At 32.1% G+C, this 13,515-nt stretch overlaps 1 protein-coding gene across 2 annotated transcripts in view; it reads left to right on the plus strand.

Annotated features, from left to right (window-relative positions):
- LOC126735980 (terminal nucleotidyltransferase 4B-like) overlaps positions 1–8,577 on the plus strand; it is a 29,359-nt gene extending 20,782 nt beyond the window's left edge. For both annotated transcript variants that reach the window (XM_050440112.1, XM_050440113.1), the window contains exon 7: positions 1,688–8,577. In XM_050440112.1, the coding sequence (XP_050296069.1) occupies positions 1,688–1,984 (297 nt within the window). In that variant the 3' untranslated portion in view covers positions 1,985–8,577. The remainder of the gene's footprint in view (positions 1–1,687) is intronic.
- Positions 8,578–13,515: the final 4,938 nt, after the last annotated feature.

Consider the following 13,515-nt stretch of genomic DNA (forward strand, 5'->3'; position numbering starts at 1 on the left):
AATCATGCAAATCGGAGTACTAGAAGTGGAGTTATGGCTCAAGTTACTTCAAAATGTATGTTCTCCCGAACATGATTTTCAAAAATTTTCATAAAAATGATTCTGATGCATCGATTTTTGTAATTTTTTCATTGGAAGTTTAAGAACATTCCAAAGAATCTTTTAAAACAAAAATCATGTGAATCTGTGCACTAGAAGTGAAGTTATGATTCAAGTTACTTCAAAATGTTTGTTCTCCCGAACATGATTATCAAAAATGTTCATAAAAATGATTCTGATGCATCGATTTTTGTGCTTTTTTCACTGGAAGTTTAAGAACATTTCAAAGAAACTTTTAAAGCAAAAATCATGCGAATTTGAGTATTAGAAGTGAAGTTATGATTTAAGTTACTTCAAAATGTATGTTCTTCTGAACGTGATTTTCAATAATTTTCATAAAAATGATTCTGATGCATCGATTTTTGTGATTTTTCCAATGGAAGTTTAGGAACATTCCAAAGAAACTTTTAAAGCAAAAATCATGCAAATCGGAGTACTAGAAGTGGAGTTATGGCTCAAGTTACTTCAAAATGTATGTTCTTCTGAACATGATTTTCAAAAATTTTCATAAAAATGATTCTGATGCATCCATTTTTGTACTTTTTTCATTGGAAGTTTAAGAACATTTCAAAGAAACTTTTAAAGCAAAAATCATGCAAATCGGAGTACTAGAAGTGGAGTTATGGCTCAAGTTACTTCAAAATGTTTGTTCTCCCGAACAAGATTTTCAAAAATTTTCATAAAAATGATTCTGATGCATCGATTTTTGTGCTTTTTTCATTGGAAGTTTAAGAACATTTCAAAGAAACTTTTAAAGCAAAAATTATGCAAATCGGAGTACTAGAAGTGGAGTTATGGCTCAAGTTACTTCAAAATGTTTGTTCTCCCGAACAAGATTTTCAAAAATTTTCATAAAAATGATTCTGATGCATCGATTTTTGTGCTTTTTTCATTGGAAGTTTAAGAACATTTCAAAGAAACTTTTAAAGCAAAAATCATGCGAATCAAAGTACTAGAAGTGGAGTTATGATTTAAGTTACTTCAAACTGTATGTTCTTCCGAACATGATTTTCAAAAATTTTCATAAAAATTATTCTGATGCATGGATTTTTGTGATTTTTTCAATAAAAGTTTGAGAACATTGCAAAGCATCTTTAAAAGCAGAAATCATGCAAATCTGAGCCCTACAACTGAATTTATGACCCAAGTTACTTCAACATGTTTGTTCTCCCGAACATGATTTTCAAAAATGTTCATAAAAATAATTCTGATGCATGGATTTTTGTGATTTTTTTAACAGAAGTTTGAGAACATTCCAAAGCTTCTTTAAAAACAAAAATCATGCAAATCGGAGCACTAGAACTTGAGTTATGACCCAAATTATCCGAAACTGTATTTCTTCTCGGACATGATTTTCAAAGATTTCCATAAAAAAGCTTCTAATGCATCGATTCCGATGATTTTTCAATGGAAGCTTAAGAATGTCCCAAATAAACTTTTAAAGCAAAAATCATGCCAATCTGAGCACTAAAACTGGAGTTATAACCCAAGGTACCTCAAAACTGTCCTCTAGGCATTATTTGCCATATATAGTATAAAATACCAACAATACACTGACATAAATTCATCAAAAAAAAATGTTTTTTAGGGATCGGATCGTCCGTCGCGTGACCACTCCCCGAACGTCTCTTACCCCCGTCAGACCCACCAGCGGAAGGTGTGGCACGGCACGCGGAAATACGAGCACCATAACGTCCACCACGGGCGCGGTAGTAGCGGAGGCGGCGGTGGCGGGGTGGGACAAACGACCGGTCAACATCAGAGTTACGGGGGCGGACAGAGGGGCGGCAGCCACCACCACCACAACCACCCTCATCACTATCACCAGTCGAGTGGGATCGGCAAACGGAAAAAGCCCGAAAGGAGCGACAGGGACAGACAGTAGCTTTAGTTTAGGTGTATCTTTTTTTTAATTTTAATTTTAATTTAAATTAAGCCAAGGAGAGTGTGTGTGTGTGGGTTTGGGTGGAAGGAGTGCAAAGAAAGTTGAGCGAAATGTATATTTTTTTCTTATGCAGGTTGTTTTAAATTCAACCCTTAAAAAGTGGATCTCGGATTTAATAAGGGATACGAAGATGGTTAAATTGAGGCAGAATTGAGAATTTTTTTTCTAAAACAATATACTATTTAAGAAATTTAAACACTTAAGATCCATCGACAAAAAAAATGAAATTTTGAAAAATGGATTTTATTTTTTTTCGGAACTTATTTCTTATCCAATTTTGAAATAATTTGCATTTTTCAATGCCATTTTTTTTCATGCTACATGATGGTGTCTTTAGATTTTTCATACGACTTTCGTCGTATGCCAACCAACATCAACTTTTTTTTTTGATGTATCACAAGTAATATATTTTTTTTAAAAACCCGAATTTTTCAAATAAAACCAATTTTGCCTCGGTAGACTGTACATAAACCTTGTACAAGAAAGGTGTTGCCTAAATTATTAGTACAAAACTTGTCACTTTGTACTAAAATATTAGCAAAACAATAAAATATTTAAAACGTATGACAGTATAAATATTGTCTTGTCACTTTATCACGGCATACTGCGGCAAATTTGGTTTTTCCATAAATTACTTGTGCCAAGATTTTAAAAATGCAACAATCCCATGTGGCATTCATAAGAAAAAACAAAGTTGTTGATGATGATCGGCAAAGGACGAAAAGTCGTATTAAAAATCTTCGTATCTCTTATTTCGTAGATTTCCAAATACCCATGTTGAGGGTCAAATTTGAAACGCCCTGTATAAGGTGACTTGTAGAGCTTATTTTAGGGTGTCCGGGATGGGTTATATGAATTTCAAGATAAATTCGCAATAAATAAAAAGAACGAAAGTCCGAATATTTGGACGTAACCAGTCTATTCCTGATTGATTGGATTTTTTTGAACAATGACTAATAGATTTTTTCTTAGCCATCCAGTGTCATGTACTTCCAAGACACTTTCGCAATATTCTAAATGTTCACCACCCCACGAAGGTAAAAACGTTTATATCAGACGGATGATACTACTGAATCGTGAAAATTAATGAGGATGAAATGGACAATTTCGAATTTCCCGGGATTTTTTTTTTACTTTGATCAGCCCGACGCGTTTCGCTTTTGTCTGGACAAAATAATAATAAAAAATTCAAAAAACCGGCACCAAAAATTAAAAAAAAAATGTATAAAAATTTTTATAAACAGACAAATCCGATTGAAATTTTCATGAGACGTTGCGAAACGCCTCGAACTGATTGAAGTAAAAAAAAAATTCCGGGAAATTTTGATTTTTCACTTCATCCTTGGGAAATTACCAAAAAACAACATGCAGGGGGCAGTGGAGACTATTTTCTAACCTTACTTGTTACCTAGAGTACTATCCGTAGAACAAGTTGTCAAAAAAACGGAGCGAAGTGCGGTTGTTTATAAATTTCATTATTATACCAATAAGTTTGCCACAACGTTAGTGGTCATCATCAACTTGTTTGTCAATTATTAAGAAAATTGCTTTTGATGCATTATTATTGCCAGTCTATTTTTTTTTAACGAATCATTATAAAATAGCCAATTAATTGGATTCTCCTTATAGATTTTCACGTAATTATTCATTTGATTTAAGAAGCCATGTAAATAGAGCTCAATTTCTTATTTGAATTCTGTATTGTCCAAGATTTTGATCCGTTCGATCAGTCCCACTCTTTTTTCCTTTTATGAATTACATTTAACCTTTTCCACAAGATAGACATCATATTATTTATTAGTATCAATAAAAAATATAGAGTTAACTACTTACTCATTTTGCCCATTAGAATATCATCTTCATTTATTTCAGTGCAACTTCTCATTGTTCATGTTTAAATTAAAAATGACTCAGGTTCATTCGAAATCCATAATTTTATAATTTAACAGGAAGAGGTTTAGGACAACTTAGAGGTTTAGGCTCTCAGAACGACTCCTGAAATAGCCAGACTTTGAGATGTCTGGAATATTCTAGATATTCGTGAGTCTGTGCAAAGTAACACAGTCAGAGGTAGTAATCTGAGGTACTCATTACTATTATATTCCAAGAATCACTTCATTTTTGAGAGCCTTCTTGATATTTTTAAGTCTTGCCAGGTATTTGAAGATAATATAAGAGTATATTCAAGGAATCTCGAGTTACTTTAACTGCCTGTGAAAACTATCCGAGTACTTTTAAGCCTCGCCTAGGCATTTGAAGGTAATTTAGAGTCTATTCCAGGAATTTGAGTCATTTTAATTGCCTGTGAGAGCTTTCTAAGTACTTTTAAACCTCCACATTTATTGTTTTTATCTACTGTGTTGTTCAGTCTTGCTGGTAATATACTCTCCATTACTTTTTCAATTTATGGAATATTTTTATGATAAATACTCCTTTTTATGTGTCCATCGAGGCGATTTAAGTCTTGCCACGTACTTGAAGATAATATAAGAGTATATTCAAGGAATCTGAGTCACTTTAACTGCCTGTGAGAACTATTTAAGTACTTTTAAGTCTCGCCTAGGCATTTGAAGGTAATTTAGAGTCTTTTCCAGGAATTTGAGTCACTTCGACTTCCTGTAAGAGCTTTCATAATATTTATTATTAAATATTTTTAAGCCTCATTCAGGCACTTAAAGATATTCTTCAGTCTATTCCGGTTTTCCATTAAAAAAACTCAGAATATCCTTAAGAATCCTTAGCTGTTTATTGGAGACTCTCTAAAAGACTTAAATCAGGCAACCAAGTTTCTGAAATAAGTTCTGGGCACTTATTTTAGCTTTCAAGCAGCAAACTTTCTGACTCTTTAAATAATAAGTAAATATTATTAAATTTTTGTAAGGAATTGAGGTATATTTGTTAAATACTTCCTGGCAGTTCTCAAAAATCTAAATGTTTCACTAGTCTCTTAAACAATCTCAGATTACCTTCAATTGCCTGGAAGGGATGGATTTATTCTCGCCTGGAAACGATCTTAAATTGTTAAATATGCAAAATCAAATATCTACAATTTGCCAGAATACCTTCAATCCCCTGGAGTCTTTAAAGGCTTATTCCAGGATATCCCAGAGATTCTTGAATAACCTGAAATAATGTATGTGACTACATACATTGTCTTATTTTGAAAGTTTGTTTTAAAGTATAAAGGAGGTGTCCGCAATTTTTAGAAGGGAATTTAGGTATATCTTAAACAATTATATCCGATGATTTTTCACACAAATTTTCACTTAGAAAAATTCAAAAATTGGTGATTTAGAAACACCGAAAGTGCCTGGAAAAAATGTTAATAAAAAGAAATTCAGACAATTTAAAATTAATTTGGAAAATTTATAAAAATATTCCCTAAAACCGATTTGCTGTTATTAAATGTACGAGAATTATACATCAACGCTTTTGTCACGTTCAAAGTAGTCACCATTCAAGGCGATACATTTATTCCAGCGCCGCTGCCACTCCAAAAACGCGTCCTCGAAGCTCTTCTTAGTCATGCGCTTAAAAATCGCTTCTAAAGCTTTAACAGCAGCATCTCCGGAGGGAAAACGCCTTCCTTTCAGGAGGTCCTTTTTTGCAGTGGGATAAAGAAAAAAGTTGTTCGGTGCTAAATCGGTAGCGATTAGACAGCCAGCTGTGTTTATCGTTTCTTCACGAAGCGCAGTAACAGGCGCTCCTGGACCGCCTTCCAGTTCACAGCTCTTTCTCTACCTTTTCGGAAGGCAGCGTGCCACTGTAAACACGTGGATTTTTTCATGCAAGCTTCACCGTACACATTCTTTAACTCACGATATGTTTCGAGTGGTTTCTTGTTCGATTTCACCAAAAATTTAATCGCGTAACGTTGTTTTCGATATCCAGACATTGTAAATATTAGAGGCGACTTTCATACACGTCTTCTTCGCAATGTCACTACTTGAGCACTAATGAGATCAGATCGCTACCAAATTTGTACTGTTAATAGGTATTAGTATATTGTTTCATGCCATGACCACGAGATCGCGTCACCTGTATTACACAGCTGCTCTTGGCGAGAGTCTGAGTCTTTATTGAACAGCCTTCGTATAATTTTTCTGAAAATTTCCTTTTTTTTTATTTATCCAATAAAATAGTTTATTTCTTCCAGGCAGTTGGGGACTATTCTTCCAAACAGTTTTCCTTATTTTGTATGTTGTTTTAGTGACCCAGAATAATTTTGTTTATAAATAAAGGTGTAGTTAGATGAGGTGACCCTTATCCAACTAAACCCTTGAAAATTAACAAGTTTTCATTATTTTTTAGAAGCAATTTATGATTAAAACTTTTGAGTCAAATTTCTAATTCTTTTAGCAAGATAATTGAATCGGTGAGTTCGAAAACCATCCATGTCCAAAATCCGCGTTCCGAGAAAATCAATAAAAACCTTTTAAAGCTAAAACTACTTAGCATAGACTATCGGCATGCATAGAAAAGTTGTAAATCTCATGGTTGGCAATGTGTTTTTAAGGGTAGTTTTTCAGAAAAAAAAATTAACTACCAATGACAGATCAAAAGGCGGGACGGACTTGTACGGTTTTTGAACGCAATTCTGTATAATATAAAAAGATATAGGTAAATATTTATTTAATACAGAGGAAAAATATAATTTGAAAACTAATATCTCAATCATTTTCAGCGTTTGTAGTTTTCCATGAAGTGATGTGGTAATAAAATTCCAATGCTTCACCTTGGGTATAAGTCATTACCTTGATGTCCAGAATTTTTTTTTCATTAATCGGAACAGGTTCTTTATATGCCTGATTATTGGGCAGAGGTTCTTATGTTCTTTGAGCAATTTAAAAGTTTGGGAGTGTAAACTATCTATATAAAAATAATACATAGCATATAATGCATATACAAATCTATACTGTATTCCTGTACTGAAACCTTATTAATCATAAACAATTACAGCTTTAAAAAACACTAAAAATTTAAATAATTGTTGATAGTTTCCCTACTTTTATTGCGGATTACAAAAACATACCTGTGTGTTCACTTAAACTCTTAAGAGCTGCTGCAACTATTCTTTTGCTTCTGGAACTCATATTTTTGGCAAAACAAAACCTGCTCAAAATTGCCTTAGTGCTATTCTAATACCAGAACGGCTTAAAGTTTGTATGCAGTATAGTATCAAAGGCCTTTACATTATTTTTTAATTTATGAACTACATGTACTTAGTCCCTCTGTAAATTCATACTGATTTCCCACGAAAATGCCCCAAATGTCTTCAGAAAGGTCTTTAATACAATTTTTTCCATAAATTTCAACTTTACTGGTTAAACCATTTTTTTATATCACAGATTGTTTAAAATATGACTGTATTTGTGGAAATTAAAGTTAATTTAACTATCCACCAAATTAATAATTCAATATTTTCTGTCCAGTATGAGTGCACCCCCATCCACATACACATAACTCAATAGCTTAGGATGTACATAGCAACTAGTTAGTTAGGGTATAAAATTGAAAAAAAAAACCAACGTGTAACTATTGTATAAAATGTTTTAAATTAAGCGAAGAGGTTCAATACAAACAGTCATAAATTTTTAGTTCATATTTTATGTTTAAAAGAAATTTAGTTTTTTTTAATTATAAACAGGCATTTTGTAATTATGACAACTGTATATACACTTAAAACGTTATTATTTTATCAAAATAGGTAAAAGTCTTTGTTGTAGTCGGACGGGTGTTTTTTTTTTTTTAATTTATATCTAAATAATAATTAAAGAACGCATTTAGTTAAAAAAAAAAAACACCCGCACCGGTACGACAAAGAAGAAAAATTGAAATTGTGATATATATTTGATATGATTACCGTTTAAGCAAAGTATGTATATTTTTCTTTTCCTGTGTTTTGCTACATACATAAGGTGTTTATTTATATATATATAGGGATGATATTTTCTTTTTTTCCCAATGTACATATTTATAGCAAATCTAACATAAAATGACGCCATAAGACTTTGTCGGAACGTTTTAGGTTTCTATTATTATTATTATTATTATTGGTAAGCCACTGTTGACAGCTTTTAAGGTACATCGGTACCTTTATATAGTGAATTTTATGTGTAAATTGGACGGCAGTAGTATTTTTTTCCAATTATATCTCATCTTTTTTATTATATATTAAACAGGCGGTCATTTGCTGCCGTCCAATATTTTCTAAATAAAAATTTCAGTAGGCCATAAGTATTTATATTTGTCAAGAAAAATAATAGTTTTTAGGTCCTATGTCTGCCGGCGAAATTTTTAACTAAGGTATATACTATGCATATACACGTAGACCTAACTTCTTTTTTTTTTCTTTTCCTTTTTTTGAGTTAAGTACAAAAAAGCCAGAAAAAAATGTTTTAATATTTAATTAAAAAAAAAAATAATAATAATGTTATTTCGTAAAAAATGTATAAAGTAAAAGCGCCAAGGCATATCGTGTGTAAAAAAAAACCATGTAAAATAAATAAGAAATTTCGGTTCTTGTGCGCAAACTTGTGTTTTATTTTGACCGAGTATAGTGAGAATGTACCTTATTTGAAATTACACGTTTACCCAAACACGATTTTTGGTGTGTTGCTAAATATTCAAAAATTATGACGCACAGAATAAATTATCGCTTGGATTTTGGATAATTGAAAAATTTTGTCAGGATCACTTTATACTTTGAGTATCATATATATGGATGGCACTCTTTATTTACCAGGAAACTGTTTTTTTTTTATTAAAGACATTTTTATATTCAGTACTTTTTTGGACACTTAGTTCATGCTCATAATTCCTTCTTTAAGGCGCATAAACTATTTTTTACGTCTCTTGAAGACTACTTTCAGGAATTTAGATTAGTGAGACATTTTATCCAGGATGTTAAGTGCCTTAGAGATAACCTCTAAGTAAGTGCTTTAAGAGCCTGAAACAAGTGGCTAATTAACTCAAATTAGGCCTGGAATAAGTGGCCAATTACGGAAGTAATCAATTTTCAAATGCCTGGAAGAAATTTGTTAAAGTAAATTCGAAAACCTAGAATAAATATTTAATTAATTAAAAAGTCTGCATAAGTTAACTTAAGTAACTTTGTGAGTAATTTAAAAGCCTGGTATAAGTGATCGATTAAAGTTAAAAATGCGCTTGGTATAGGCTCTTAAACTTTTTTTACGGACACTTATACTCTAAAAAGTTTTGATAACTTATTAGTTGATTTTCGTTAAAAATTGCCTTTAAATATTTGAAAATTATGCACCTAGCAGAAATATGAACAAAAATACTTATAGATGTAAAATTACCGGTAATATTGGTAATTTATTAAAAAAAAAACAGCTTTTTAACTAATACTAGTTTTTTTAATTCAAAACTGTAAAACCATTAGGAAACACAAAAAAAACGAGTCAGAATGAACTACGTAATAAAGTGGATAATGGTAAATCATCCTCATCATCCCCAACCTCTTCATCTGATTCTTCTTTCTCCTTGGTTAATTCAGTCAAGTCTATAATTTCGAAACCGAGATCTTCTTTTTCAATTTCTTCCTCAGAATCCTCAGTAGCTTTTTCTCTTCTTGAATGATCTTCGTTTAGTAAATTATAATTATGGACAATATAGGTTAGTTTTCCGGCTCTTTCCACGGTAAACCTGTTTCTTCTTTGCCGATGAATAAATCCATAAGTACTAAACGTTCTTTCGGTTGCGGATGTTGTCTGTCTATGTCTACAGCCAATCTACTTATTTTAGAACTGGAGCAAATTCCTGCCCACCAGACATAGATTTTTCGCTGGAAATAACGAATTCCTTAACAAAAAGATTACCACCTCTAATTTTGTACTGTGCAATGTGTGCTTCCATAATAAGACCTACTTCTGAAGAATATTTTGGATGACGCCTTGCAGTTTCATAGATGAACTCCGTCGCAACTAAATTTTCAGCTTCAGTTAAATTGTTGCCACGTTGGTTTGGTTCTAATAGATAAGCAGCAAGATGAACGGATTTTAAACATTCATTTTCTCGTTTTTCAAGAATTGAACATATTTCCTGGGATTCCAACATAGTAACGGATAAATTTGATACTTGACACGTAATATAATAGATCTTATTTCAAAAAAGCAGATAAACACTTTTGAGATTGTTGGCCCGTTAGCTTCAAAAAACGTTATCCACTTAGAGATTGGCTGGAACAAGTCATAAGTCGCTTCTATTTGTAACCAAAATTCATTTTGAAGAAGAAGTCTCACTGTATTTGTTGAAAGAACATCAGAAATATCTGGTGAAATAAAAGTGTCCAAAAAGCTTTTGAAACAAGAAATAAAGGAACCCCAACTTGTTTTCACCGGCAATTTTAAAGAGATGTATCGCCCCGTTTTGTTTAACTGGATTTTTTCAAACCTTGCGAATTTTTCAACTCTGATACAATTGAAATTATGTTCTTTTTAAAATTGGCAAAATGGTCTAATTTCAAGAAGTCTTCAACCAGATGGTTTAGACCGTGACAAATACGACCATAATTAGTTATGTAATTGTACTTGCTGCTAACTATTTCACGAGCCTTTTTTATGTTAGCTCCGTTGTCAGTGACAATAGCCAAAAAATTTAAAGCTTTCAATTCTTCCAATACTTTTTCAATTTCTGAGGTCAAAATGTTGCTAAATGTCTGTTATCTTCGGTATGGATTGATTTATAAAACACCGGAAAAAATGTATTAATAATAAAATTGGATATAGAGTCATTTCTACAATTTGACCAACCATCCATTTGTAAGCTTAAGATAGGTGCTTCACTAATTTTTGAAGAAACTGCAGCTTGTACTCGAATTCGAGTAGTGGATTTGACAACTGGTAACGAGAAGCCGGTTTATATGCGCATCTCATTGTTTCGAATCCATCTAACCATACTTTTTTCGTTGTCATATCTAATGGGGCTCCTGAGACATAAATAGCCCTTACCAGTTTTTCATCAATCTTGTTGTTTTCTTGAGAGGACATGTTATCAATATACGAAGAAATTGTACTCTGTGATGCTTTAGATTTTTTTTTAAAAGAGGAACTAGCTGAGGAAGGCACAGGCCGAACTAGTGAAGCTATTTCTGAGTCTTAAGTCTCAAATGCGTGTCTCTGCTGAGAAGTAGGCTTGAGCTAAGTCGTGAATTTGAATTCACAGGTATAACTGTTAACGCGATTTTCTATTCACTGTGAATATAACCTGTGAACGTGAATTCACGATTGATCGCCGGTGGGCGAGAACTTTTCGTGTGGTTTAATATCATGGCAGTGAATTCGCATAATAATAAGAAAAGTATTACTATTTTGTGTTTATTGTGTTAAGGATAGTTCATACCCAGATACAAATATCAAGGGGGCTAAAAGTAAATAAAAATTGGAGACAATATCATTCACAATGACAACAATGAGTCATTGTTGTCATATTTGAAAAAATATATATTTTCATAGACATTTTTAAAGCTAATAATAAAAAAATTGTGTTTAAAAGTTAAATAATGATAAAAAACAAACATATTTTAATATTCGACCTTCCTCAGAAATAGATAAATTAAAATATTCTATCATAATAAGAATCCAGTAAAAAAAACTAAATAAGCATGACAATATAAAATATAATATATGTACAATAAAAATAATTTATAAAAAATAATTTTTCTTTCGTTTTTCCCCGCAAACGAGAGGGACGGATGGATAGGCGATGGGAGTTGGATAGTCTGTTTAACGACAGCCAATCGCTGATGAATGAATTACTTCTTTCGGTTAATTTCAACGCGCATTCGTTTGTCTGAATGTGAACGCGCCGCCTTTCTCATTCACATTTTAACATTTCACAGTTTATTTTTAAGTTGTCATTAAGTCGTGAATGTGATTTTTTATTCACAGTGAATGATTCACAGGTAGTGAACATTAACTCAACCCTACTGAGAAGTTTCATAATCAGCAATTTCAGTATCACTATCTTCTAATACCATAGGTGAACTTCGCGAGGTATTGGTATTATTGTTACTTCCGAAAACATTTTTAACAGGCAATTTCCCTTTATATTTTCAGGGAAATTTGACACATTTAAGCAAATGTTGAAACTATCTGGTATAGAATTTCTTTTAAAGGAGGTTTTACAATATTTACAGAAATAGTTGTCTTTATCTTTAAGATCGTAGAATCTCCAAACATCACTCTTTGGCTTAACCATATTATCGCAACTACAAAATAAACATAATGCATTTCGAGAAGAGGTCAACTTAAAAAATATTTACAATAGTTATAATGGATATAAACAACCCTTTTGTACCAATAATGCCATTAATTATGACCAATACAGAGAGAAGCTGGGCGAATAAATGAGAGTATATAGAGTGAAAAAACCCCAATATTACTGGTCTTGCAGTAATATTACGTAATATTACCAAAATTACCGGTAATGTTACCTCAGTAATATTACCCTTTACATCACTAATCATACTCAATAGATTATAAATTGTCGCCTGGACTTTAGATCTGAATAACTTAAAAAAAATTACACTTTATGCCCGAGCTTGTATCCCTTCTAAGTGCCCAAGAACTTCAAGTACCTGGAAGTAAACTTTTAGTAACTTCCTAAAAAGCTTGGAACTTTTAAATGGCTAATTAACGCAAGAAGAAGGTATCAGGAATAGGCGATCAATTACAGAAGTAATGCTTGGAAGAAATATCTAATTAATCATGAATGGGATATAGGTTCTTCAACCCTTTTTCCCTTGGGACTTTCAATTAAAGTTGTCATATGGACTGTTATTTTGGGGTAACTCGGCAGAGAGCATTTAAGTTGCAAAAATCGACACTCAGAATTCTAGAAAACAAAAAACCAACAGATAGTTGTAGACCTTTATTCAAAAATTTAAAAATCATGACAATGCCTGGCCTATACATTCACCAATGTCTGATGTTTGCCAGAACATACTCTTTTAGATTTAGCACAGTAAATAGTAGGCACTTATATGACACCAGACATGGGGGAAATCTTTTACTTCCACAACACTGGCTTAGTCTGACCCATAAGGGCTATATGACTAATGCCATAAAACTTTTTAATGCAATACCCGAAACCACAAAACAACTACATTTAAATAGATTTAAGCAAGTAACGAAAAACCTGATTTTGGAGATCTGTCCATACTCATTGGACGAATTCTACAATAGTCTTTAACCTATACTTTCATATCTGTATAACAAATGTTTCAAAAGTTTTGTTTAATCTTTTTTTTTTATTTGCTATGTTATGTAGGTAAAACTCTGATAGATTAATGTCTCCCTTTGTGCACTGTATTATTGGCGTTTGACAGTCTATACCTTTTGACGATGCTAAGCTGTTATGATATATTTGAGCAAATAAAGAAGTATTATTATTATTAAAAATGGCTTAAACTTGGAAGGTAGAAACTCAGAAAAATTCCATATTTACTT

Source organism: Anthonomus grandis, chromosome 5 (assembly GCF_022605725.1).
Source record: "Anthonomus grandis grandis chromosome 5, icAntGran1.3, whole genome shotgun sequence".
NCBI lineage: Eukaryota > Metazoa > Arthropoda > Insecta > Coleoptera > Curculionidae > Anthonomus > Anthonomus grandis.